Source organism: Aspergillus wentii, assembly GCF_001890725.1.
Source record: "Aspergillus wentii DTO 134E9 unplaced genomic scaffold ASPWEscaffold_10, whole genome shotgun sequence".
Lineage (NCBI taxonomy): Eukaryota > Fungi > Ascomycota > Eurotiomycetes > Eurotiales > Aspergillaceae > Aspergillus > Aspergillus wentii.
The window spans coordinates 679,850-705,168 of NW_024467841.1; the positions used below are offsets into that span (position 1 = coordinate 679,850).

At 50.4% G+C, this 25,319-nt stretch overlaps 12 protein-coding genes and 1 non-coding gene across 13 annotated transcripts; 5 read left to right on the plus strand and 8 right to left on the minus strand.

Annotated features, from left to right (window-relative positions):
- Positions 1–403: 403 nt before the first annotated feature.
- Positions 404–8,434, plus strand: ASPWEDRAFT_55453 (uncharacterized protein; the record flags this gene model as incomplete). The annotated part of the gene is made up of 10 exons (XM_040838212.1): positions 404–412; positions 529–738; positions 800–1,053; positions 1,105–1,329; positions 1,388–1,665; positions 1,712–1,959; positions 2,013–2,442; positions 2,494–7,238; positions 7,287–7,598; positions 7,646–8,434. 10 exons carry the CDS (start codon positions 404–406, stop codon positions 8,432–8,434), a joined length of 7,500 nt encoding a protein of 2,499 aa, XP_040683621.1.
- Positions 8,435–8,859: 425 nt separating this feature from the next.
- On the minus strand, positions 8,860–9,847 carry ASPWEDRAFT_165726 (HNH endonuclease signature motif containing protein; the record flags this gene model as incomplete). The annotated part of the gene is made up of 4 exons (XM_040829915.1): positions 9,717–9,847; positions 9,460–9,659; positions 9,236–9,388; positions 8,860–9,177 (listed from the first exon to the last, which is right to left on the minus strand). Exons 1-4 carry the CDS (start codon positions 9,745–9,747, stop codon positions 8,860–8,862), a joined length of 702 nt encoding a protein of 233 aa, XP_040683622.1. The 5' UTR covers positions 9,748–9,847.
- Positions 9,848–10,252: 405 nt separating this feature from the next.
- Positions 10,253–10,339, plus strand: ASPWEDRAFT_t219. Its single transcript has one exon. It is a non-coding gene; the product is annotated as a tRNA-Val (tRNA).
- On the minus strand, positions 10,325–11,344 carry ASPWEDRAFT_46686 (uncharacterized protein). The gene has a single exon (XM_040836818.1). It carries the CDS (start codon positions 11,131–11,133, stop codon positions 10,444–10,446), a length of 690 nt encoding a protein of 229 aa, XP_040683623.1. The 5' UTR covers positions 11,134–11,344; the 3' UTR covers positions 10,325–10,443.
- Positions 11,345–11,351: 7 nt separating this feature from the next.
- Positions 11,352–11,755, minus strand: ASPWEDRAFT_300079 (uncharacterized protein). The gene has a single exon (XM_040833353.1). The coding sequence runs from the start codon at positions 11,660–11,662 to the stop codon at positions 11,393–11,395; it is 270 nt and encodes an 89-aa protein (XP_040683624.1). The 5' UTR covers positions 11,663–11,755; the 3' UTR covers positions 11,352–11,392.
- A 201-nt stretch (positions 11,756–11,956) lies between these two features.
- ASPWEDRAFT_144002 (DUF4419 domain-containing protein) lies at positions 11,957–13,166 on the plus strand (the record flags this gene model as incomplete). The annotated part of the gene is made up of 1 exon (XM_040829456.1): positions 11,957–13,166. Exon 1 carries the CDS (start codon positions 12,042–12,044, stop codon positions 13,161–13,163), a length of 1,122 nt encoding a protein of 373 aa, XP_040683625.1. The 5' UTR covers positions 11,957–12,041.
- Positions 13,167–13,496: 330 nt separating this feature from the next.
- Positions 13,497–15,020, plus strand: ASPWEDRAFT_121719 (M28 family metallopeptidase; the record flags this gene model as incomplete). The annotated part of the gene is made up of 2 exons (XM_040829105.1): positions 13,497–13,571; positions 13,617–15,020. 2 exons carry the CDS (start codon positions 13,497–13,499, stop codon positions 15,018–15,020), a joined length of 1,479 nt encoding a protein of 492 aa, XP_040683626.1.
- Positions 15,021–15,101: 81 nt separating this feature from the next.
- Positions 15,102–15,310, minus strand: ASPWEDRAFT_55457 (uncharacterized protein; the record flags this gene model as incomplete). The annotated part of the gene is made up of 2 exons (XM_040838214.1): positions 15,102–15,235; positions 15,280–15,310. 2 exons carry the CDS (start codon positions 15,308–15,310, stop codon positions 15,102–15,104), a joined length of 165 nt encoding a protein of 54 aa, XP_040683627.1.
- Positions 15,311–15,853: 543 nt separating this feature from the next.
- ASPWEDRAFT_55458 (uncharacterized protein) lies at positions 15,854–17,040 on the plus strand (the record flags this gene model as incomplete). Its single annotated transcript, XM_040838215.1, has 5 exons — positions 15,854–15,870; positions 15,915–16,120; positions 16,167–16,238; positions 16,286–16,746; positions 16,792–17,040. 5 exons carry the CDS (start codon positions 15,854–15,856, stop codon positions 17,038–17,040), a joined length of 1,005 nt encoding a protein of 334 aa, XP_040683628.1.
- Positions 17,041–17,327: 287 nt separating this feature from the next.
- Positions 17,328–18,221, minus strand: ASPWEDRAFT_122004 (dihydrodipicolinate synthase family protein; the record flags this gene model as incomplete). Its single annotated transcript, XM_040829124.1, has 1 exon — positions 17,328–18,221. One exon carries the CDS (start codon positions 18,219–18,221, stop codon positions 17,328–17,330), a length of 894 nt encoding a protein of 297 aa, XP_040683629.1.
- Positions 18,222–18,259: 38 nt separating this feature from the next.
- On the minus strand, positions 18,260–20,709 carry ASPWEDRAFT_144015 (Zn(II)2Cys6 transcription factor). Its single transcript, XM_040829457.1, has 3 exons — positions 20,487–20,709; positions 19,594–20,438; positions 18,260–19,551 (listed from the first exon to the last, which is right to left on the minus strand). The coding sequence occupies exons 1-3, from the start codon at positions 20,695–20,697 to the stop codon at positions 18,580–18,582; spliced, it is 2,028 nt and encodes a 675-aa protein (XP_040683630.1). The 5' UTR covers positions 20,698–20,709; the 3' UTR covers positions 18,260–18,579.
- Positions 20,710–21,395: 686 nt separating this feature from the next.
- ASPWEDRAFT_165747 (histidine phosphatase family protein) lies at positions 21,396–23,182 on the minus strand. The gene is made up of 2 exons (XM_040829916.1): positions 22,517–23,182; positions 21,396–22,470 (listed from the first exon to the last, which is right to left on the minus strand). The coding sequence occupies exons 1-2, from the start codon at positions 23,112–23,114 to the stop codon at positions 21,494–21,496; spliced, it is 1,575 nt and encodes a 524-aa protein (XP_040683631.1). The 5' UTR covers positions 23,115–23,182; the 3' UTR covers positions 21,396–21,493.
- Positions 23,183–23,341: 159 nt separating this feature from the next.
- On the minus strand, positions 23,342–24,775 carry ASPWEDRAFT_73335 (uncharacterized protein; the record flags this gene model as incomplete). The annotated part of the gene is made up of 1 exon (XM_040839313.1): positions 23,342–24,775. One exon carries the CDS (start codon positions 24,773–24,775, stop codon positions 23,342–23,344), a length of 1,434 nt encoding a protein of 477 aa, XP_040683632.1.
- Between the last annotated feature and the right edge of the window lie 544 nt (positions 24,776–25,319).

Sequence of the window (25,319 nt, forward strand, 5' to 3'; positions counted from 1 at the left end):
AAAAAAAAAAAAAAAAAAAAAAAAAAAAAAACATCAAGTTCGTGGAGATAAATTATTATTTGCATAAGAGGCGAAAATGGAGTCCAGGTGACTTCTCGATAACTGATTAGTTACTGGTAGAGTTGGTAAGAATGTTGAGATCGAAAGAAATCAAGGGATAGTCAGATACTAGAAGGTGTGACATAGGAAAGCATGACGCTACAATAAGTTAGGAGCAGCCGCCGCAAACTTCAAACCGGGATATGCAGGCCAGCTCTGTCATGCAACACCGTGCAAGGAGGAAAGGGATAATAAGTATCTGACCAGTTACTCGACACATTCAACGAAGCACTGTACCACAAAGACAAGCCCCAAGGGTTACAAAATGATCGAGCAGCTGAGCAAGAAGCGAATAATCCAAAGCATGACCATGGTATGTGCATAGAATTGCTAGTAGCATGTATTATAAGAGACCGTGAATAGCCATCATGGGTTCTAACTTTACATCGCTTACTGATATCTGAGTTAGGCTATTTGACTGGCTCACAGCCTGACGGAATGCACGATCCAACTCCAAAGTCTGGTCCTACCGAGCCAATCGCCATTGTGGGTTTGTCATGTCGCTTTTCTGGCATCGCAGACAGCCCAGCCGGTCTTTGGGAGATGCTCTCCAGAGGCCAATCTGGATGGACCAACAATGCCAAAGATCGCTTTAATTTGGCCGCGTTTTGGCATCCAAAGCCAGAGTTGAGTGGATCGGTGAGTGCAGGAATGACTGTAAATATATTTCCTCCCTAACCAGGCGATTCAACTTGTTTAGTTTAATCCCACCGGCCTTCACTTGATGAACCAAGATCCGGCTGTCTTTGACAGTGAGTTTTTTGGCATTAATGGGGTTGAGGCAAAGGCGATCGATCCCCACCACCGACTGCTCTTGGAGGTGGCATATGAAGCCTTTGAGAATGCTGGAATGGGCTTTGATGAACTCGAAGGCTCCAGGACTGGCGTCTACTGTGCTGTACCGTACCAAGACTATGAGCAGATTCAGGGTCGGGATCCTGAGACCTCTCCAGGGTATGGAGTATTGCCAAATGTATCGGGTGACAGAAGCTAACATTTGTGGAGTTATCGATTCACCGGCACTGGGCCGGGTTTGATGTCGAACCGCGTCTCATATGCCTTTGACCTGCGTGGCCCCAGTGTCAGCATCGACACGGCTTGCTCCAGCACGGTTGTTGCTCTAAATGAGGCGTGTAAAGATATCCATTTGGGAAATACCACCCAGGCATTGGTGGGAGGTGCAAACCTTCTCATCGACCCGGATAAGAGTTCGGTTATTTCAGCGATGCAGTGAGTGTGATTTGCGTTCTCACACTCACGCTAGCACATATATTGAAGCTTTCTACAGATTCCTGTCCACTCATGGGCGTTGCCATTCATTTGACTCTCGTGGGACTGGCTATGGGCGAGGTGAAGGCGTGGCAGCTGTCATACTCAAGCCTCTTAATGCAGCCCTCCGTGATGGAGACACGATCCGCTCAGTGATTCGTGGCTGCGCCATCACGTCGGATGGAAGAACACCGGGAATCACGATGCCCTGCAGTGATCGTCAGATTGATACAATCCGCTTGGCGTACAAAGCTGCGGGTCTTGATCCCAGGGAGACAGCCTATGTTGAGGCACATGGTAAAGTGTCCATTCCCGTGGAACAAAGATATACTGACTGGGCCAGGAACCGGAACCAAGGTGGGCGATAAAGCGGAAGCAGAAGCCTTTGCAAGGACATTCTGTGAAGGTAGACAGAAGGCCGATGGTTTATATGTGGGTAGTGTGAAATCCAACCTGGGCCATTTGGAAAACACGTCTGGATTACCCGCATTAATAAAGCTGGTTTTGATGCTGGAGAGAGGAGTCATTGTTCCCAATCCAACGTTCAAGTTTCGACGGGAGGATCTTGACTTGGAGGGACGTGGGATTTGCGTATGTCTCTGCATTAAACAGTTCGTCTGCAATAACTAATATTCACGATGCAGGTCGCAGAGGAGGCGATTTCATGGCCCGAACAGATGAAACGACGGGCATCTCTCAACAGCACAGGATACGGGGGTACAAATGCTCACCTCATCGTTGACGGACCTTTGGGATACCTCCCCGATGCTTCAAAGGCCATTGAACACCACGCATCCGAGGAGCGACCCCGTCTTTTTGTCTTGACCCACCGTCAAGATGAAAGATTGGGCGTACTTGCCCAAAGACTCAAAAAGCATCTGTCCAAGGAGCCCGTAATACCCCTCGACAGCCTTGCATTCACCCTTTGCTCCAAACGATCCCACTTCAACTTCAGATCATCCATCACGGCAGCCACGAGAGAGGAGCTTCTGGAGGGCCTGGGAAGGATCGAAGAGGGAGTGGAGAGAAGCACCAAAGCAGTAGCGAAGCCGTGTATCTGTTTTGTGTTCACGGGTATGTCATCCGCTCCTTGGTCCTATCCTACTGGGCACTGACATGATGCAGGCCAAGGAGCACAATGGGCATGCATGGGTCTTGGACTGCTCCAGTCGTACCCTGTATTTGCACAGTCTCTATATGCTGCCGAAGAGGCCTTGATCGGTTTTGGCGCGAGCTGGGGACTGCTGTCTGAGTTGTCCAAAACCAAAGAGTCATCACGAATCAACGAAGCAGAACTGGCTCAGCCATGCACCACCGCCATACAGATCGCCCTCATCGACCTTCTGGAGTCGTGGGGAGTCACCCCACATCTTGTCTGTGGTCATTCCAGTGGCGAGATTGTGGCGGCATATGCAGCGGGCGTCTTGACAAGTCAGGATGCACTTCGGGTAGCATATTTCCGCGGCAGTGCTGCCAAGCTCCTCAAGGCAATGAACCCAGGGCTTAATGGTGGAATGCTCGCTGTTGGGCTGTCCGAATCAGATGCAAGGCCGTTCGTTGAGACTGAGGGCACGCAGGTAGGCATTGCATGCATCAATAGCCCCTCGAGCGTGACCTTGTCGGGAGACCGCGATGCATTGCAGAGACTGCAGAAGCCGCTGAATGAAAAAGGCATCTTCAACCGGCTTCTGGCAGTAGACGTCGCGTACCACTCGTACCATATGGAACGTGTTAGCCAGTTTTACGCCTCGACTCTTCACAGCATTACCCCGAGGAAAGTCAAGGAAGGCGTTCATTTTGTATCCTCTGTAACCGGAGAGCCGGTGCGAGGCGATGAAATGGACTTATCCTATTGGGTTAGAAATCTGCTGTCTCCCGTTCGCTTCACAGATGCTCTGATAGGAGTACTTGAAGCCGCATTCCCAGGAGGCCAAATGATCGATGCCCTGAATTGCATCGTTGAAATCGGGCCCCATAGCGCTCTGCGTGGTCCAATACTCGAGATTGTGAGAGCGTTGAATCTCACCCATCTGGCCACCTATGAAAATATACTGAGGAGAGGAGAGAGTGCTGCCACAACTAGTCTGTCACTGGCGGGCAATTTGTTTTCCCACGGCGTCACGGTGGACTTTGGGGCGATCAACAACCCGCGAGGCACGTTTCCAAACGTGGTGATGACAGATCTCCCCTCCTATAACTGGAACCATAAGACTCGTCATTGGAATGAATCTCGCCGAAGCACGGCATACCGCTTCAGAAAGTTTCCTCGTCATGATCTGCTGGGCTCACCGGTGATGGATTATATTGACGCCCAGCCAATGTGGCGGAACTATCTCCGGGTGTCTGAGTTACCCTGGCTGAAAGACCATTTGGTTCAGGGCCAGATGGTTTTCCCATCAACCGGATATATCACCATGACACTGGAGGCACTGAAGCAGCAGGCTCCAAGTGGAAACCATGTCTGGAGGGGCTTGTGCGTTCACTTCCGGGATGTCGTCATTAACAGACCATTGCTCATTCCGGACGACTCGACTGGGGTCGAGACGTTTATTGAACTTCGACCGGCATCATACTCGGCCCACCGGTCTTCAGAAAACTGGAGAGAATTCCGTATCATGAGTTGCACCCCTCAGGGAGAATCGACGGAGCACTGCTGGGGACTGATTGAGGCGAAGAAAGTCAACAATAAGCTCAACCAGGAGCCTTATAGGAAAGGAACCAATGCAACTTTACAAAGTATGGATGTAGAGAAGTGGTACGACAGCATGTGGTCTCTTGGATGTGGACTTTCCGGGCCCTTTGCAAGCCTGTCCGAGATATCTGCCGGGGACCTGGCATCGCGATGCTCCGTCACCATTCCCGACGTCAAGTCATCCATGCCTTCACAGCATCAGGAGAGCCATTGCATTCATCCTGCTACCCTCGACTCTTGCTTCCAGTCTTCGCTCCCCGGTCTTCAAGCTGCCGGGAAACTTCACAGCGCTGCAGTCGTGACAGCAATCCACGATCTGAAGATCATGGCTGAAATTGCATCAGAGCCAGGTCAAGATCTTGCAGTTGAGAACCAGGTCGAACAGTTCGGGATTGAGAAGTACTCTGCCAGTCTGGTGGCTTTTGAAGGTGACTGTGCACGGGAAAGACCGTTGATTCAAGCCAAGGGACTGATCTACACCGTCCTTGACAGCTCACGGGAGACAGATGAGGATGCACCAAGCCAGCCTCTATGCCATCGCCTCGAATGGGGGCTCGATCCATCTTGTTCTCCTACTGCGAGCGTTTTGAATCGTGGCAGCCTGACTTCCGGAAGCCACCCCCAGCATCATCTAAAACGCGTATGCGACCCGTTCTGTAGGAGCATCATCACCCAAACCGTCAATAGCCTCACTGTGACGGACCAGGACAAGGTATCTGGATACCGGAAGCATCTTCTAAACTGGATGCGGTCGGTAAGATCCGATAGTGCCTTGCCAGTGACCGACGAGGCCAAAGACCACACCAGAGCAGCAGGGGCAGTGGGCGAATGGGTTGTCCATGTCGGCTGCCATCTTGGCCAGATCGTGCTGGGAGAGGTGGAGCCACTCAAAGTCTTCATGCACAACGACCTGCTGCACCGCGTTTATTTCGAAGACGAGAACAGTGCTCGATGCAACGCGCAGCTCGCCAGCTGGGCCAAACTAGCCCATTTCAAGAACCCGGGAATGCGAATCTTGGAGGTGGGCGCTGGAACGGGCAGTCTCACGCTGCCATTCATCGAGGCGCTCTACAACGACAATGCGCATCCTCAAACCAGTGCAAACTGGGGACGGTTTGTGTTCACGGACATATCGACGGGTTTCATGTCGCGTGCGAGAGAACGACTGGCCAAGTACGAACGGTTTATCGACTTTCAAAAGCTGGACATCGAAAACCCGCCCGAGGCGCAGGGCTTCGCGCTGGGCTCATTTGACCTGATCATCGGGAGCAATGTCATCCACGCCACAGAACGGTTGACCCAGAGCCTGGCCAATCTCAGATCTCTCTTGAAACCCGGTGGGCAGCTGGCCTTTGTGGAAATCACCAACCCGTCGCTGCGCTGGGGATTCTACGGCGCTTTATCAGGCTGGTGGGCTGGTGTCGATGAAGGCCGGGTATCGTCACCGCTGCTCAAGCCCGATGATTGGAGCACGGTGTTGAGAGACAGTGGTTTCTCTGGTGTGTCTTTGGAGATCAAAGACTATGAGACAGAGGTAGATCACGAGATGAGCGTTCTTGTCTCGACTGCCTTGCCTGAGACCAAGCCGCGAGCAGAAGAGGTAGTCATTGTCAATACGGCCGAGAGCACTGAGTTATCGGATCGTCTGGCATCGCTTATCAGCCGAGACGATGAATGCGCAGCATTGCAGTCCCATTTACTCGAGGCACAACCAGGTCATCGTGCCTTCATCATGCTTCTGGAAACAGCGAGTCCGTTTTGGACTTCGCCGTCCAAGGCACAATGGGACAAGGTCCGTGATATCACGAGCCAGGCTCATTCCGTCCTCTGGGTCACTCGAGGTGGCGCAGTTGAATACACAGATCCCCATCGCTCGCTCATCTCGGGACTGGCACGAACGCTACGGTCCGAAAGAAAGGAATTGAACCTGGTTTGCCTGGACCTTGATCCAAACGCAACGTCCAGCATCCAGGATGCGGCTGATATCTGTCGGATCTACAGCCACGTATTCGCCAACTGTAAATCCCCTCTGTCAGCCACTGAGTATGAGTTTGCCATTCGAAACAATGAGGTTCTTGTCCCGAGACTGATTGTAGATGACACGATGAACAATTATATTCATGACTCGACATCAAACTACCATCCCAAAATCCAGGAAGGGTTCGACAAGAGCCGTCATCTCGAATTGAAAATCCGCAACACTGGACTGCCCAGCTCGCTGTACTGGGATGACAGCACCGTTCATAGTGCCCCGTTGACTCCCGATCAGGTTCAAGTGGAGATGCGGCATATATCGCTGAATGACCACGATATGATGACTGCAACGGGCCAGTTAGAGGGGCTTTCAAACCTCCTGATTGAAGGCAGTGGGGTAGTTTCCAAGGTTGGAGAGGCCGCAAAGAAACATTTTTCAGTCGGCGACTCTGTCTGTGCCATCGGTCCAGATGGACTGGCTTTAAAAAGTAACCTGAATTATCAGAATTTGTTTCCAGTCCCAAATGGCGTCGACTTGCAAGCCGCAGCTGCGATTCCTATCCCTTATGCCACTGCCATACACAGTCTCAAGAACGTGGCGAACGTCCAATCTGGGGATTCGATTCTGATTCATTCCGCTGCTGAAGCTGTCGGTCAGGCAATGGTGGTGGTTGCCAGGTACCTCGGAGCCGAGCACATCTTGGTGACAGTTGCAAGCGATGAAGAAAGAGAATTCATCAAGGAGAGATATGACATTCCTGATGAGGACGTCTTCTCCAACCGAGACAGCGATTTTGACGATCAGATTATGTTGAGGACCAATCAGCAGGGAGTCGACGTTGTTGTCAACTCATTGACCGGCGATATAGTCCGCCAAAGCTGTGCTGTCCTCGCGCCGTTTGGTCGACTCATCGAGATTGAGAAAACAGACATTCTGAAGAATGCTCGACTGGAGACCAAGTATCTCGCCCGTAACAGAAGCTTTGCCGTCGTTGATTTGATCGAGTTTATAAAGCACAAGCCTCGGGCGTTTGCCGACGTTATGAAATGCGCCTATTCGCTAATACAGAACTCCAAAGACCCGATTATCGAACCAATCAGTGCGGCACCAATCTCGGAGATTGAGGAGAGCTTGCGGGTCATGCATGCGGGTGAGAATAAGGGCAAGGTCGTCATGGACGTTCTCCCCGATCTACCCTTGAAGGTATGGCGATGACAAATTCCCTGTCTGAAGCACTGCTTACTCTCATAGGTACAACCTCCTCACCCGAAACCAGCAGCAATGGATGGAAATGCAGCCTATGTTGTTCTCGGTGGAGTTAATGGACTCGGTGGAGCGATGGTGCAGTTCCTAGCAAAGTCGGGGGCAAAGCATATAATCACGCTTTCCCCGTCTGGGAGCGCTATTCATTTTGCAAGTCTTGCTAACGAGATGAAGACTGTCGGCGTCAAACTGACCATTTTGGAAGAGAGCGCTTCTGGTCTGGAAAATGTGCAGAGCATTCGTGGCGCGGCTCATCCTCATTCAGTGCGAGGTGTAATCGGTGCGAGTGACCAAGGATCTGTAAGAGTCCCTCATCCTATCTGGCTGCTCAAAGCTAACCAGATCAGAACGAAGCACTGGGTACGATGTCGTATGAAAACTGGCGAGACGGCACGGATCAAAGAATTGCTGCCATCACCAGCATGGAACAGTCCCTCCCTGGCTTGGACTTTTTTATCATGCTATCAAGCTGCGCTGGTACCCTCGGATCATCCGGCCATGGGCTCTCTGCAGCCTCGTGTGCCTTCCAGTGTGCCTATGCTCGACACTGTGCTGGCACCAAGTCGACAGTCCGATGTATCGACGTAGGAACAACCACGGATTCGATCAAGAAAAATGAGTTATTCGCCTTACTCAGCCATGCTGTGCAGCCCTCAAACGAAGGCCCGCCCACTCAAGCCCATCTTGCCTTTGATATTGCACACCCCCACCCTGATTCAGGTGCCCCCGAAACCACAGATCTCCGCGTCGATGCCAGATTCTCCCACATCTACACCAGAGAAGCACAGCCCGAGAGGGCCAAAACCGAAAGAGACGAACACGATTTCCAGCACGGTTTGAGATCTGCAGAGACCCCCACGACCGCCTGTGAGATGACCTACGCCGCGCTTAAACGTAAGGTCTCCGAGCTACTCGCTATTCCGGAGGAAGGTCTCGATGCCTCAAGGCCTGTGGCTACGTATGGCGTAGACTCGCTGATCTCGGTGGAACTACGAAACTGGGTCTCTTCGTATCTCGATTCTCGCTTGGAAATGTATGAGCTGATGGGTCCGTTGGCGATGGTGCAGTTGGCCGAGTTGATTGCGAGGCGATCACGTCTTGTGCGCGCGGGCCTGTTCGGGGAAACCAAAGCGTAGATTTTTGCTTTGGCTTTCTTCGTCTTTGTATGTATTGTCAGTTATCCAGCTACGGGTGAGTCCTTTAATGCATTACTCTCACTTACCCCCTGCGTACTTCCATGTCGATGTATATGACAGTGACCCCCCCCCCCCCCGGCCCGATTTTGAATATTGGTTTGCGTTGCGAAATGAGTTGACTATCTACGACTGGGGCTGCTATTTGCCAAGCTTAGGGTATTCAAGAGCTTTTGAATGATTCTCTTCAGCTTTTAGCGTAATGGGGTATCTAATCTGACAAGCAAAGAACTAAAAAGGGGAATCAAGGGAGAACAGGAAAAGGAGACCCCTCCACACTGGATAAAAAATGATGTGAAATCAAACTGGAAAGAAAGAACAGCTGGAGAAAAGCGAAGGAGAAACAAACAGAGACGAAAACCACAGTGCTATGCGTTGACAGACTGCCAGAAGGTGGCCCGTACATACTGGACAAGATCAGTACTGCCATCTTCTTGCACCTGTTCACCCACCGAGGCATCCCTAAGTTCCTCCCAGTCTCTCAAGTTCTTTTCGATGTATTCCCCCATTCCGGATAAATGGAGTATTTCCACCAACCTGTAGTGGCATTCGAGAAATTTTGGGTTGGGGAGGCTTTCGTTGTCGTCGCCCTCGGCATTGCGAAAGGTGACTGAGTCTTGGACGAACGTTCGGTATGCCGTTGGAAAATCATCGTAGACCTTTATCTTGTATTCGTTTGCCACACCCTATTATAGCCTACTGGTCAGAACGCCTGGGACATGACTGTCGACTAACTCTACTTACCGTGGCCACAAAAGCTAACTGAAAACGACGAAACTGCGTGTGGATTGAATCTTGCAGAGTTATGCCATTCGATAGATCGTTGATGTGTGTAATTCTCATTCCACCTTTTCGTACCCCAGGGAAGAATCGATATAATATTTCGAACATTTCCCTCTTTTCGTCGGGAGTCCCTGATATGAATCAGCATATTGACATGCAATAGCAAGATGTGGAGATGTTTATACCTGAGAATCTTTCCATGACCCGTACGAGAAGGGAATGATATGGGCTGCCTCAAGATCCGCAGGCATCACAGCATGAAGACAAGCTGCTCGAAAATCCTTCTCCTGAGCTCTGTACTCATCGTCGATGGCACCAGTTTCCACATTATCTGATCTCGAATGTGGTGAGCTCGTCAATCTAGGGGTCCTGGCCATTGCTATTACTAAGAATAGTTAGCAAGGTCACGATATACTGATGGAGCGTTTATTGCGTCACTAGCCATCGACTCTCGTCCACCATCCGGAAGCCATTCAAGGCACGACAGTAAGCAGGGAATCAAAGTCTTTTCATTAGACCTGCTGGCAAGGATGCATCCATTGACCCTTTCCCTCGCCTGTTTCTCTAGTCCTGGCCAAGAATCCCCAGCCAGTTCACTAGAAATAGTCGGCAGATCATTCACCGCAGATAGATCATTCACAACATACAGATCATTTACAACAGACAGACCATTCACCATACATAGACCATGATTACCTGGGTGAGCTTCGGGAGAATTGTCATCAGCAGCAGCCTGGCCACGAAGCCGGCGGCTTCTGCGACGGGACGTAGTGGATGTCGATGCTTTCGTTTGCGTTGTACCTGGCTCATTCCTCTCTGCTCGTATATTTTCAACTATAGATAGAATAATCATGGCAAGTGTTGGAGAAAAATGAATACAGCGAGATTGCATCACAGACAGCAAATCGAGTACTGTGTGATGTGGGACAACCTACTTGGCTAGTGGAGCATTAAAGTGCCAAGGTCGTCAATAAGATCGGCCGGATGGTGTAGTTGGTTATCACGTATCGTTAACAGTGTAAACTGAATCCGATAAGGTCCTGGGATCGAACCCCAGTCTGGTCATTCTTTTTGTTTTTTTTCCATCTATAGTGATCGATGCGACAAGTGCATAGATCTTTAATTTTTGTCTTGGGCATTCTAAGTCTATATACAATGGACAATCATCACTATGCAGCTTGCTCTTTAGCCTTCGCCAACTCGATCACCGACCTCTTCTCCTTCTCCGTCCCATTCCTCTGCTGAGCCGTATCACACAGGTCCAGATTCCCACACTCGCAATCCCCATCTCGAATCCACCGATAAGTAATACTCCACCGATCCCCGCGTGGCCTCACCGTCCCATCCGGAAGCGTATCATTCTTGCGCTTCTTAATCCCATGCGTCCAATGCAGCCTCGAATCCCCCGTCATCTGCATCATCGCCCGCGGCGCCAAATCCACCTCCACCCGCTCCTCCCCCCGCCGGAACTGCATCATCACCGGCGCCCCAAACGACACCGCGTACAGCTGGTCATACGCCCGGTGTGTATCTACATGCGGCGGAATCCCGCTCCCCGGCGGATAATACTGCAAACACACCTGCTCGGGCGGCCGAGACTCGGTGGTGGGGATGAGTGGTTGCAGCCATTCCGGGAACTCCTTGTAGGGAATGTCGGGGTCGAGGCCGAATGTTTTGTAGTCGAATGTGTAGCCGTAATGTAGTGATATGCGGCCGGGGCGATCGGGCCATGTTAATTCATCGCGGAAGATGGAGATGAGGCGTTGCTCGTGTTCGGGCGTGACGAAGTCGTCTTGCCAGAGGAGTCCTTTGGGCTCGATGGGGAGCTCTTTTAACTGGCCTTGCTCTTTTGAGCCCATTTTTCTATTATTTTATGTTGATGATGCTGGTGGAAATGAAGATAAAATGGATGGTGGGTGGTGGCACGTGATGGTCGTCAGATTCTGTTTTGGGACAAAATCCTCGTTCTCACGTGACTCAACATAAGTATCATCCCAAATAAAAAACCACAAACAAAGGAGACATGACCAATATTATGGGGAAATGTGATATGAGTCTACTTGAAAATCAGAGTCAAAAGTCATAGTGTTGAAGCTATCTTATCCACGGAGTATACCACTAGAAAGACTCCTTGAAGATAGCCCTAATACTCAAACAGAGCATGCGGATTAACCACAAAAGTAGCCAAATATCGAGAGCGTCGTCTCCTCTCTGCCTAGCCTCCCATTGATTCCAGTAGTAACACATACCAATTCGGGCGATACTTGGGGACACCCTTCGCATCGACAAACAGCAATCCCCCATGCTCGTCCAGTTCCTGCAGCTTAAGATGATGGGCACGGGGACACGGGTTGGGCATCTTACCTTGCAGATCCGCGATAGTCTCATCAGAATTGTACCAATTCATGTGCTTTCCTATCAAGGGAGCCCATCATAACATTGAGAATAGGACAAAGAGCCCAGAAGGGTCTTAGATATAGGGAGTGTTACCTACTATTACGCTAGCAATTTGAGCTCTGAGCCAACCTAAATATATGCTGTCTAGTCATCAGATAGTAGTCATGACAGCCTGAGGGTACCATGGAACACATTGTTTTTTATCCCAATGTGGAAATGCTAACTCTGGCTCAGGCAACAGATAGAAATATAGTTTATGATTCATGACTTGTGATTCATACTTCCCTCTTGACTAGAATACTATCTCTACTCATATCTCTACTTGTATTTCAAACCACTCCAGACAACTTATCTAACTGACAAAAACAACATGCCAGTCAAAACAAAAATCGCCTCTCACGGCGCCAACGGATGGAATCAAGATGGAATCGGCACGCCAGCAGAACACCTCCGAAGGTCCTGCCCTGACAAAAGCCGTGCCACCAAGAAGATCATCCAAAGCAGCCTCACCACCGATGACCTATCCAAAACGCACATCAGCGCATCCCAGCATGGCCTCGTCCGCTCCATCTACTTTGCCTACAGCTGCCACTTCAACCTCACCCTTCGCCCGGAGGATGTTTGGCTGTCTATCCTGAATCAGGTGGCGTTCTACATTAAAGCTCATGCAAAGGAGCTCAGATCGCGGTTTGTCGCGCATGATGGTCAGATGGAGCTCGTGACTATTGATAATGCGACGATGGAGACTGCGGATTTTGGGGATATAGCGATGCGCATGGGGAGGTTGATTGAAGAGAATGCCATCGACGCTGATCTGCGGTCGTGGATGATGCCTGATTTTAGCACGACGACGGAGTGTGATAGGATTGTTGCATCCATTCTCATGATGGGCAGTGTGCAGCAGTACTTCAAGTACAAAGCAGTCCTCAGATGTGGCATTCCCAGCGTGGAACTACTCGGCGACCGCGAAGACTGGAAGATGCTACTTAAGAAACTCGACAAACTGGAAACACTCGGCAAAGAGCCAGCCCAATTCGCCAAGCTCCTCGACCCCATCGTGCGCATGTTCATCGCCACCTTCGACAATCCCACCTCCGACAAAGTGCGCCACTTTTGGAATAAATGCGCCCATCGGATCCCCGGCGGCAGCGGGCCAAGCTTTCTCTCCGGCTGGGTGACGGCGTTTTGCTTCTGGAACGAAGACGGCAAGTGTCTCTATCCCCACACGTTCGGCTGGGATGAAGCAGGCTGTCTGCTGGACGGGGTCAAGTATCACAAAGTCAATATTGACGAGATTCCCGTCGGGTACTCTTCCGTGCCGGTCAAAGTGGATGAATTTGGGGTGATACATGAGGCAATGATGGTAGCTGGGATGGTGGGTATACGGGCGTCGTCGAGTGGTGAGGTTATTCAGAAGAGTGGGAAGGCTGCGTTGGATTCGATCCAGCCGGTGTGTGGATGGTGGATGTGTGAGCTGAAGGAGGGGAAATAAGGCGTTACTGTGATTGTTATTGCTGTGTATTATTAGGGTTGTATTGCTATTGCTATATTGCTGAGATATTGCTCAATCTAGACTTATTTAGACTCATTGGCAACACTATAACCGCGTTACATCCAAGTCCGAATGTAACAACTTGGCAATATTGGCAAACAGCAAACACCTGAATGGACTATCAGATGACTATAGATTGTCTAGCCAAGATGTTTAATATGCACTATCTTCAACACAGAAAAGGAAGCGACGATGAGGCATAAATACCGCGAATCTTCATCAACACCAACAACATTCTATCCATCCACATCATAATCACCACAATCATCCATAATGAAGCCACTCTATCTGATATCCTTCGTTCCGATCGTCCTCGCTCTCTCCGACCTCAAACCTCCCGTTTCTCCTGTACATTCCCTGCTCTACCATTCCCACTTTTGCTAACAAAGACAGGAAACCTTCCCCTCCCTGATCAACCTCGACGATCTCCTCCACGGGGCCCAGATACTCGAAGACTTTGCCTATTCCTATCCCGACCGGAATCGCGTTTTCGGAGGTGCAGCGCACACGGACACAATCAATTATCTTTACGACGAACTCCAGAAGACTGGCTATTACGATGTCGTCAAGCAGCCGCAGACACATCTCTGGACAAAGAGTGAGCAGAAATTGACGGTTGGTGGTGGAAGTATCGCTGCGGGCGCCATGACATATAGTCCTAGTGTTAATGTTACTGCGGAAGTCGTCGTGATTGACAACGAGGGATGCAATGCGGCGGATTATCCTACTGATGTCGCTGGCAAGATCGCTCTGGTTGAACGGGGAGTGTGCACGTTTGGCGAAAAGTCGGTGATGGCTGCATCTGTTCGTGCTGCTGCTGCCATCGTGTATAACGATGCCGATGGATCGATGAGTGGGACTTTGGGCTCGTCTTCCAGTCCACTGGGGCCGTATGCGCCCATAGTTGGGATCAGCCATTCGGATGGACAGAGTCTCTTCAATCGGCTGGAAAGCGGGACTGTGATGGCAGAGTTGTATATCAACAGTCTGATGGAGAATCGCACGACTTACAATGTGATCGCGCAGACCAAAGGAGGCGATCCAAAGAACGTCGTCGCATTGGGAGGTCATACGGACTCTGTCGAAGCCGGCCCAGGAATCAACGATGATGGATCTGGTATTATCAGTAACCTCGTCATCGCCAAAGCATTGGCCCAGTTTGAGGTCAAGAATGCCGTTCGCTTTCTCTTCTGGACGGCAGAGGAATTCGGACTGCTGGGCAGTGACCATTATGTCTCGAATCTGAACGAGACCGACTTGGATAGCATCAGACTGTATCTCAACATGGACATGATCGCTTCTCCCAACTACGCTCTGATGATCTACGACGGAGACGGGTCGGACTATAACAAGACTGGGCCAAAGGGATCTGCAGAGATTGAGCATCTGTTTGAGAGTTATTTTGACTCGATCAATCTGCCTTATTTGGCGACAGAATTCAACGGTCGATCGGATTATGCGGCGTTTATCGAGAATGACATCCCGGCTGGAGGACTCTTTACCGGCGCAGAAGAGATCATGTCCAAGGAGGATGCTGAAGTATTCAAAGGAAAAGAAGGACTTGCATACGATGCCAACTACCACGCAGCAGGCGACAACATGACGAATCTCAACCACGAAGCATTTCTGATCAACTCGAAAGCGACTGCCTTTGCCGTGGCGACGTATGCCAACAGTCTCGATTCGATTCCAAAGCACAATTCTACGATGAAGCTGATGAGCTCGATGAAGAGGATGATAAAGTCTCCAGTCAATCATTCGCATGGAGGGTGCTTCCACACTGCTGTATTGATATAAACAGTCACAATACATTCATACCCCCTTTCACTTTCAGTCCATCCAGTAATCCTAGATAATCTCACAAGACAACCCAGCTAGTCACGAACTGGCCTTGGGAGGATATTTCTTGCCCTCCCGCTCGACCTGAGGCTCACAGGTGCATCGCTCACTGTCGGGAATCGCATCCATGACGGAGGGGATATGGCTGCCACAGCCCCACCAGGTGGTTTTGTCTGGATTGTTAGAGTTGTTGATGTAGATGGGATAGAAGACTTACTGCAGGTTGAGCAGCTGGCTTTCATGCACATGATGAGTAGATATGGAGGATGTAGAGAGTGTAGAGATGAAGGTGAAGATTAAGATGAAGATGAAGAGACTTAAATTATTTTCATTTTGTGCCGCCCGTAAAACGGCGATTGGTAATCCCCGATGCGGGGTTAGTCGGCGATTATCATGTTGCTATGAGTGAAGGTATACAAGTCATAAAGTTGTTATATAGATGGTCCATAGCGAAGTAGAAACGAGGTATTGTTTATTCGATATCGATAGTATACTACATACAGTTAGTATGGTTAGTGGTTAGTACAGGAGGACCTTGGGTAGCTTCAATGACATCATCGTCGAACAATCTGATAAAAGATAATAAAAACTATAATAGAATAAAAATAAATATGAATCATATTATAAATGGATAGATTTATAATCTCATTCCAAAATAGACAGTTGCATTCGTCATGAGGGGTAGTCGGCATAACCTGCCCGATTCATCTTTCTTGAGGCAATTCAAATGCCCCTCATTTCTCATCAACATCAACATCTACACTTTACCAACAACTATCTAACTAACTATAATGTCTCGACTATTCATGTAAGTATCTCATCTAATCTGGTTATAATAATCTAACAATAAAGAACCGGCGCTACAGGCTACATCGGTGGCCAGGTGCTACACTCTGTCCGCCATGCACACCCCAACATCGAAATCACAGCTCTCGTCCGCAGCGAGAGTAAAGCAAAGACAATCAGTGATGCACTTCCTGGTGTCAAAATCACGTTGGGCGATTTGGAGAATGACGGGTTGATCGAGGAGCAGGCTGCGAAGGCTGATATTATCATCAGTGTGTACACCCTGCCTTGGATAGTAGACTATGCTGATAGATGCAGACGCGGCCAGTTCGAAGCATATCCAGAGCGTCAAGGCGATCGCGAGGGGAATTGAAAGAAGACAGAAACCCGGTATGTCCATCATATCTATCATACCAGTATAATACTAAATAAAACAGTCTACTGGCTCCAAATCTCCGGCGCCAGCGTCCTCTCCTTCCCCGAGATCGAAGCTAAAGTCTACGGTGAACCATCCGACAAGATCTACGGCGATGTTAGCAATATCCAAGACATCAAGGAGCTAATCAGCAAGTACTCGTCTGCTCGAGTCGTCGATAACTTCATCTTGAGCTTGAATAAGCAGAACGTCAAGACGGCGCTGATCTTCCCGCCTATCATCTACGGCGTTGGACAGGGACCGGTCAATCAGAGGAGTATTCAGATTCCGGAACTGGCTCGCCTGGGGATGCAGAATGGAGAGGTTATTCAGGTTGGAAAGGGGGCGAGTCGGTGGAGTAATGTGCACATTGGGGATGTGGGGGATTTGTTTGCCCGGTTGACTGACAAGGCACTGGCTGGAGATGAGAATGAGCAGTTGTGGAATGGAAATGGGATTTACTTTCCTGAAAATGGGCTCCGAGTAAGTCATTCTACTTATTCTGATGGAGTATACTAACAGGCACAGCCATTCGGAGAGATTTCGCAGTTGGTGGCCAACGCAGCTGTCAAGAGCGGATCTATCCAGAATGATCAGGTCAAGTCTGTGTCTCATGCCGAGGCGGATGGTTTGATGGGCCATGGAGGCGTGCTTTGGGGGACCAATGCAGCCTTGAAGGGAGAGAGAGCGAGAAAGTATCTGGACTGGAAGCCGCAGGGAGAGACATTGGAGGAGAACATCCCCAAGACGGTGCAGTTGGAGAAGAGCAAACTGTAGTACTTTATAGATATCTATATCTCATGTATTCCATCTGAAGTGATATTGTCATTGAAGTCATTCAACAGATTAAATTGTATGCAACTTAGGTATGTCCAAGTCAATTCAGTCAAGCTGTTAACTTTACCGGTGTTCTCTTATATTATATCTTTTGTGCTTTCTAGATATAGTAGGCATACTAGATAGTCTATATGATTCCATGTATATAGTACTTTACAGAATGTATACTTTTATTCAAGGATCATCAATATAAACAACAATTCAATTTACTTGATAATATAACATATCTATGCAACAACCTCAATTCCCGCATCTCTCAACAACCCAGCCAGCTCCTTCCTCTCCTTCTCCCCAAGCATCTTAAACGGCTTCCTCAACCCCCCAGTCGGCCACCCTCTCAACTCCATTCCCGTCTTCACAGCCGCCGCATAATTATGCGACTCCAGGAACTTGCAGATAGGGAAGATCTTACTCCAAATCTCCCGTCCCCGCTTCAGATCGCCCTGCACGGCAATCGCCTCCCACAGCGCACTCGACGCCTCGGGGATGATGTTGGTGGCGCCCCAGACGGAGCCCTTTGCGCCGGCGGCCAGCCCGTAGAAGGTGAGCGTGTCCCAGCCGTTGAAGGCGGTGATGTGCTCGTGTTTGGAGAAGAGAAGGTCAGTCAGGGCGGGGGCGTTGCCCGATGTGTCTTTGAGGTATTTGACGCCGACGCTGCGGAGGTCGGCGATCTGGTCGGGGGTGAGGTTTGTGCCGGACGCGGAGGGGATGTGATAGTAGACGAGGGGGAGGTTGGAGGCGCTGTGGATGGCGCTGAGCAGTTCGTGAAGCTCTGTCACCGAGACGGCGTCGTAGAAGGGGGGCACGACCATGAGGGCTGCGGCGCCGGCGGAGGCAGCGTGGGCGGCCAGATCGACGGTGTCCGCTGTGGAGAGGGCGCCGATGCCTGCGATAACGGGGACACGGCCAGCGGCGTATTTTACGCAGAGCTCGGTGAGTTGCTTGCGCTCGGAGATCGACAGGGCTGTGAACTCGCCGGTGCTGCCGCCGGGGACGAGGCCGTGGATGCCAGCGGCGACGAGGCGGTTGATGTGTGTCTCCAGGGCTGGAGCATCGATTTGGGTGCCGTTGGCAGTGAAGGGGGTGATGAGGGCGACGAGGATTCCGCCGAGGTCAGACATTTTGTATGATTTATTATTGAAAATGTAGTTTTATAAAAGGATGTTAGTATCTTAAGATGAATAGATGTAAGCTGGTGATGATGGATCTATATATCTTCAACCCCTCCATACCCTCTACCCCTCAACCCCTCATCGATGATATAAGTATACATGAATGGAAGCTGGTAACGACTACAGTCATCAAAAGAAATCAAAAAGAAAAAAGAAACTCCTTATCCTATACAAAACCGCATCCAGAATGTCGAACCGAAATGGAAGGTGACTCCGCCCCACCCAAACTTACCAAACACCAGACTCGATAAGATACGAAATAGTCAACGCCAAACGATGATAAACAGAAAGAAAACAAAACAGAAAATTAACTGGCAATGATCGCCGACTGGCTCGAATTCATCACCTCCAACCAACTCAGCGTATAATCCTCCCGGTCCCTCCGCGCCCTCCACACCCTCTCCGCCGTCTCCGCAGCGGTAATAAACGACCGCAACCCCGTCCTCTGCCCCGTCGACCGCAGCCACCCGGCTAATTCACTTTGCAACTGCGGATCCAACGCCTCACACGCAGCCAGAAAACCGGGCCAGGGGATCGCACATCCTCGATCGGCTTGGTCGCTTTGCACCAGATACCCCAGTGTTTTTCGGACGGTTTCTTGCAGGATGGAGGCGTGGATGTTGCGGATGCGGCGGTAGTAGAAGAGGATGAGGGCTTGGTGGACGGCGAGAACCATGTAGTAAGTTGCGCTGGTACGTCCAACATCTCCTTCGGCGAGGACGTCATCGAGAGACTGTGATTGATGGGGCAATTCCCACGCCAGGATGGGTTTTTCGAGAAGTTTTGCGCGCCGGTTGAGACTCATCGCGATGTCGGTGTTGATGGTGGAATTCTCATGCAAGAGATCCTGCTCGTTGGCGAGTCGGATCGTCTGCGAGAGCAGGGCCATCAGCGATTCTGGAATCCCGTATATCTCTGGATACAGCGTTTCCTTCCACGTGCCCATCACCTCGAGGTGGATGTCGTTGTAGCCCATGTCGATGCTCTTCTCCAACTGCATATCCAGATCCGCGTCGGTGGAGTAGTCTGCGACTCGGAAGCTGCGCGGTGTGAGATACGATGATTCGAGTGAGAAGAGACTTGAGGACGGTCGGTCCGGGCGCATCTTCAACAGTGCACAGCCGCAGGTACTCTCGGCCATGATGCGCAGATAGGTGTAGACATGGTGTAGGGATCGTAGTTTGACAGATTTGCGTGGTTTGGGCAGTCCTCGCATGCGAATGAGACACTCTGCGTCGATGAGGAGGACCTGCGCGTCGATGTCTTTGCCATTGAGGATCTATCTTGTTAGTTCAGTCTCTTGAAGGATAGGGAAACATACAGCAAGCATCACGAGAGACAGCAGAGCCATGAGCAGCTCTTTATATCTCGCCTTCTTTGGTCCGATCACCTCCTCTTTCAAGGCTCTTTTTAGCTTCTGCTTCGCCAGTTCCGTATATGTATTCCCCAATTTATCCCAATCAAACGATCGCTGCGCCTGCGTCGACAGATGAAAGCAGCTCGCCGCAAGTAACGAGTAGAAAAGCGACATTTTCGTATGGCTGGCTGTTTTGTAGATACTTAACTCTGCATACGTGCTCATCGCACTGGGCAGATGAATCGTCTGCCACGGACATTTCCGACAATTCCGCAGCGGAAACGACAGGGATATCATATTCTCTTTAAAGTGGCGTAGTAGGAATGGTGCTTGCGACGGGATGATTTCTGTGCCAGGGAGATCGAAAAACGGCATTGGGGATAGATACGCAGGGAAAGAGTCGGGGTTGTCGAATGGGGTGAAGATGTCGGGATAATCAGTGCGAGTGTCATCCAGCAGAGGCAGAGAGTCGATGGCCGAGTCATGGATGGGCCACATCATCTCCCAGTCGTTGAATTGCTCGGCTGGAAGTGGTTCTTCTGGGATAGCCTCAATTTCCTCCACGTCGATGGCCTCTGGAACGTCCACCTCTGGTTCAGGAACAGCCTCAGGCACCGGAACAGGAACATCAACTGGCATTTCAGACATCCTCAACACCCCAAACGGACCCCTGAACACCTCGAAATCCGCCCCGTCCACCCCATCCGCCGTCTTGAACTGCTCGTTCTCCAGCCTGGCCAGCGCAGAATTCGCCGTCAGTTTCCCGAGGCTGTCGGCGGTGATGCGTGTCATCAACTCTTGCTCCTCCGCTGCAATCATCAGCATCATCACTCATCAACAAGAAGAGTAGGAAATACACTGGAATAATGGCCGTCTGAACGTCTTCACCTCCGATTCATCGGCAGGAGGGCTCTTCTGATCCTGGTCGATCCATTTAAATCGCGGTTCGTAGCCTTGACACACCAGGTTGAGGCGTTGGCAGGTTCGACAGACGGGGCGTGTTTCGTCGCATTTCAGATGGCGAGAACGACACGTTCCACAGCCGGTGAGAGTGCGATTGCGAAGCATTTTGTGATATACGAATAGTTGTGGGAATAAAAAGAGAAGAAGAAGAGAAGGAAGAAGCAAAGAGGCAAAAGGACGATCCGATAAAGCCCCGCTAATGCGGGGAAGCCTATCTTGACTGTTTTGAGCTGTCACTGAATCTGTTTTGATTGCCAATGGCACATTATCAACTGAAGCTATTCAACTATCTATACAGACGCAGTATATGTCTGAACAATGCTATAGGCTCTCCCACCTGAAACATGTCCCGCACAACCGCAATGAGAAACTCCGGTTTCTCCCACTCAGAAAAATGTCCTTTAGATTCATCCTTTCGCTCAAACACTACATCTCCCAGCTTCCTCATTCATGTACTCGGCAAGTTACGCAGCTTTTTAGTTGGTGGCTGTATCCGATCTTGACGTGGTTCATCCACTCTCCGCTCGTGCGCGGGAGAGCTTTCTGTCGGGATCATTCATGAATGCGTTATTTCGTAGTAAACGTTTCCTTGCTGCCCTTTTTCTTTTAGTATAGTTACTCATATGTATATGGAAGGATGACTTACGCAGCGTTGAACCAGTATACTCATCCAGGTACACACTTCCTCCGTCCAGGGATACCGTTTTTCATGAACCCACGACAAAGCATCACGGGACTATCTGTCAAACCATATCCAACCGTCTGCGGCTTCTTACTATGCGTGGATGTTCAATGTATTGATTGTTCTGATTTATATGTCAAGTATGATTGTGTGTGATAGCTTCAAAGTAGATCATGTCAGATTCTAGTCTAGCAATTATCTATCTATCAATACAGTTCATCAAGACTCAGGCGCACCATCCCCAACCTGACTACCCGTCTTATACTTCCCAAAGCACGCATGCTGGTACTGCGCATCCTTCTCCAACTGCGGCACCCCAGACAAAAAGTCCTTGACAGCGCAGAACCCATTCTTCGCATGCTCACAGCCCACCAATCCATCGGTCGGAAGGGGCGCCCCGTTCAGCACGAACCGGATGTAGTCGGTTGTCGTGTTGGAGCAGGAGAAGTCGGGGTTCTCGTACACGACTGGGTCGAGGTTGGTGAAGGAGACGTTGGCCGGGCAGGTCCAGATTTCGGAGAAGAAGCGGGCGCCGAAGGGGGTCATATCGGACAGGGTGAAGTTGCGGTTCGGGGCGTGGTCGATGTCGGAGGGGAGCCCGTGGGGCCCGTATTTGAAGTAATCGAGGCCGAGGGCGGTGATGACGGACAGGATGATGTCGTCGTGCGACATGTCCATGTAGAAGGGCTGGTGGAGGGGAAAGTCCTTGATGTTGTTGTCGTAGGTGTAGTTGATGCTCGTGTCGCTGGTGAACAGCAGTTTGTGTTCCAGTCGAGCTGCCAGTTCAACGATGTATCCAATACCCTGGGCACGGCCTGTAGGAGAGCCATACGCATAGTCGCCGTAGTACTGGATGTCGATGTTGTACGCATAGTCCTTCCATTCCTGCTCGGTGAAGAGCGAGCAGAAGAACGAGCCGCCGAAGCTGGTGTATTCGTACACGCAAAGGTTCTGCATCGCCAGCACATCCGAGGAAGTCAAGTTGAAGCCGCGAGGAAGATACTTTGACAGACGAGATACAGCATTTTTGGTGTATCTGGGAATAAACTCCTGGGCGGCATCGTCGCCTTCGGTCATATCGCCTGGGCAAGACTCATACGACGCCAGAGTGTTGTTGAAAGGATAAGTCTCTGGGATGATCACCAGATCGTACTGATCGTACGAGCTGTTGGCGCCCGTGTTGCCAAAGAAACCACCTGATCGCAGTCAGCATCTATACAGATCCACAATGGGAAGACATACTGAGCCACCAGCGCGCACTCTCGAGAATTCTGGCCTGCGACGCCGTCCGGAACACGGGCTTGGGCCGTTCAGTCCCATTCGTGAACTTGTTCAGCTTCTCATCCCAGGCAGGCGTACTCGGTCCAGCACGATACAACAATCGGCCGTATTTATTCCAAAAGTTAGCACCAGCCGTGGCCTCCGTCGACGCCCCGGTCTCCATCAACTCATCCACCCCCAACGCATACGTCCATCGATCGAGAAAACTCAACGGACCACGGCCAATCTGGGCACCGCCATGCGCTTTGGAGTAATTGGCCACTTTGCTGCCGAAATCCTTCATCCCCTCGCCGTCAAGGGGGTAGTCGGTGGGATAGCGCTGCGCGTGACGATGCAGCACGTGGACCTGTGACAATTCACATCCCTGGGGCACGCCTTTAGGAAGGCTGAAGCTGTCTGCGTCTTTGTAGGGACTCAGATTGGCCCAGCTGCGCGTCATGTCGAAGCCCGAGGGGAAGACATCGCCGGTCGGGGCGGCAGCGGCGGAAGATGAGGCAGAAGTCGCACTGCAGAGAGTGATGGACACTGCGGCCAGAGTAGTCTGCAGAGTGGCCTTCATCTTGTATATTTTTTTATTTTTATTGAAGCTGTCGCCCCGGCTGGTCTGGATGGGAATTTATTTTTGCGATCGTTGGGATGACGAGTTGAAGTGGCAGAGAAATTATGATCGACAATGACTTACCAGATACGGTTAGCTTTGCCTTTCTGGATATCTATCTGATGAAGATAAAGAAGATGAGGCATTTATCTTATGTGTATTATTAAATGATCAGATATATAATGAATTTATAACTTGGCTAGATTATCCTCCCCCGTCGCCCATCTCACCACCTCATGCGCCTTGAATCTCTCCATCGCCCCCCTCTCCATCGTCATCCTCACCTCCCACGGCGCAGACCTCGACCCATCCCCCATTGCCTTCGCCGGCAGAATCCACCCAAAATTCTTCAATCGTAGATTAACCACATCCAGCATTCGTCCATGACCCAGCACAGGCCCAAAATCCACACCGTAGAAGGGCATACTGCGTAGACTGCTCACGACGATGTTGCTGGGGTTGAAGGGGGAGGGGAGGCCCTGATGGGCGGATGCGGCGATGCGCCCGACGTATGCTTCGTCGATGGAGGTGATGCTTTTGCGGAGTTTGAGGGCGAGGTGGAGGATGAGGGAGATGGTGTCTTTTGTTATGCCGTGGTGGGATGGGGTTTTATTTGGTTTGGGTGTGGTGAGTCGCTTGGAGGTTGTTTCGCCGGCGATGACTCCATTGCCGATGTATGTCATGGGGAGAGGAGGCTGAAGGACAGGTCGGATGTTGACGAGGAAGACTAGTGATGGGGATGGTTGGTGAGGGACAGGATGTTCTGCTTGGGCTGCGCAGAGCCAGATTAAGACGGTCACAATGTCGTTGCTGGATAGTTTGATGGGAGATGAAGACGGATCCGATGCTGTCTGCTCCGAGTATAACAGTATGCAGGCCATGCGGATGCGTTCTATCCTCTCTGCTGGAAAGACCAGTCGCTGTGTTGCATTTTCAGCAATTGGGCCATCTAAGCTCTCTGAAGATGTCTTTTCATATGGCCCTTTGTATCCAACCGGATCTGTCTCGTTGGCCAGTCTAGACAGTTGATTTCGTGCCTTTTGCTCTTTCTCTGGGTTTGTGAAGAACTTGATAGACTGGTTCTCTGATGAAGCAGCACGACAGCACGCCGCCAGATACGTCAGAATACTCTGAAGGCCAGCAGCATCAATGGCGAGATGGTGGAAGATGACAGACAAAACAATTCCATCTTGCAGGACATTTGCCTGGAATCGGAGGATAGGCTGGGGCTGTGTTGGTGGGATGTCGAGCGGAATGGGGATATAGTTTTGCTCGTCGAGAGCATCAAAGGAGAATTTATTGCCAGTCCCTTTGGGATGAGATAGATATTCTGATGGATGATGTTTGACTTGGAGTAAAGGACATGTAGACAGAGAAGCAGGAGGCTGTAGTTTAAGGATATTCTTCTTGTCGACTTGCGTGAGGACAAGATCGCCAGTAAGAAAAGGGAGTCGGTGAACAAGAGACGAAATGCCTTTGTCCAGTATGCGGATTGCTTTGATGGGACTGTTTAGTTCAAAAGATATAAGAACAGACATGGGCAGAGGAATGACAGCATGGTCAAGAGGAGAGAGCAGATACGGCTCAAAGGAGAACGGAGAATTACTTTCGACAGACTGCATTGTGTGATTCAAAGAAGGATGCAAAGATGATTGACACTGCATCAACAGGCAGGTACATGGGTTATATAGAGATACAGTCACACCGCTACAACAAGGTTTGATCAACTCAGCTGAAGCCACGAAGCAGACGAACGGTGGATAATGAATCGATATCGATCCAATGGAATACTGCAATTCATGACCAGTGCCTAATCTGCGTTGATCCTTTTTCCTATTGCGGACACTGCCAGCTGCAGGATCTCAGCTGGGTGGATCCCATCGCGATAGTCTCCAGGCTAATCTTCAGCTCGCCAACGCACCGTCCCACTTGGGATGCGATCGAGTCAGACTATCGATTGTGGCGGAAGAACATTTAATTGCCTTGCTTTCATCTGGCATGTTTTATCAACAAGAATGTTGCCCGGCATTGCTGATTGGTCATCTTCATCTGTCATTTGAGGAATACTTATTCAGCTGCAGTTCATTTAGTGTGAAATGAAAGTTTAAGACTGACAATGTCATTTGGATTTCTTGGTATTTGAAAGCATTCAGCAGACTTACGAAT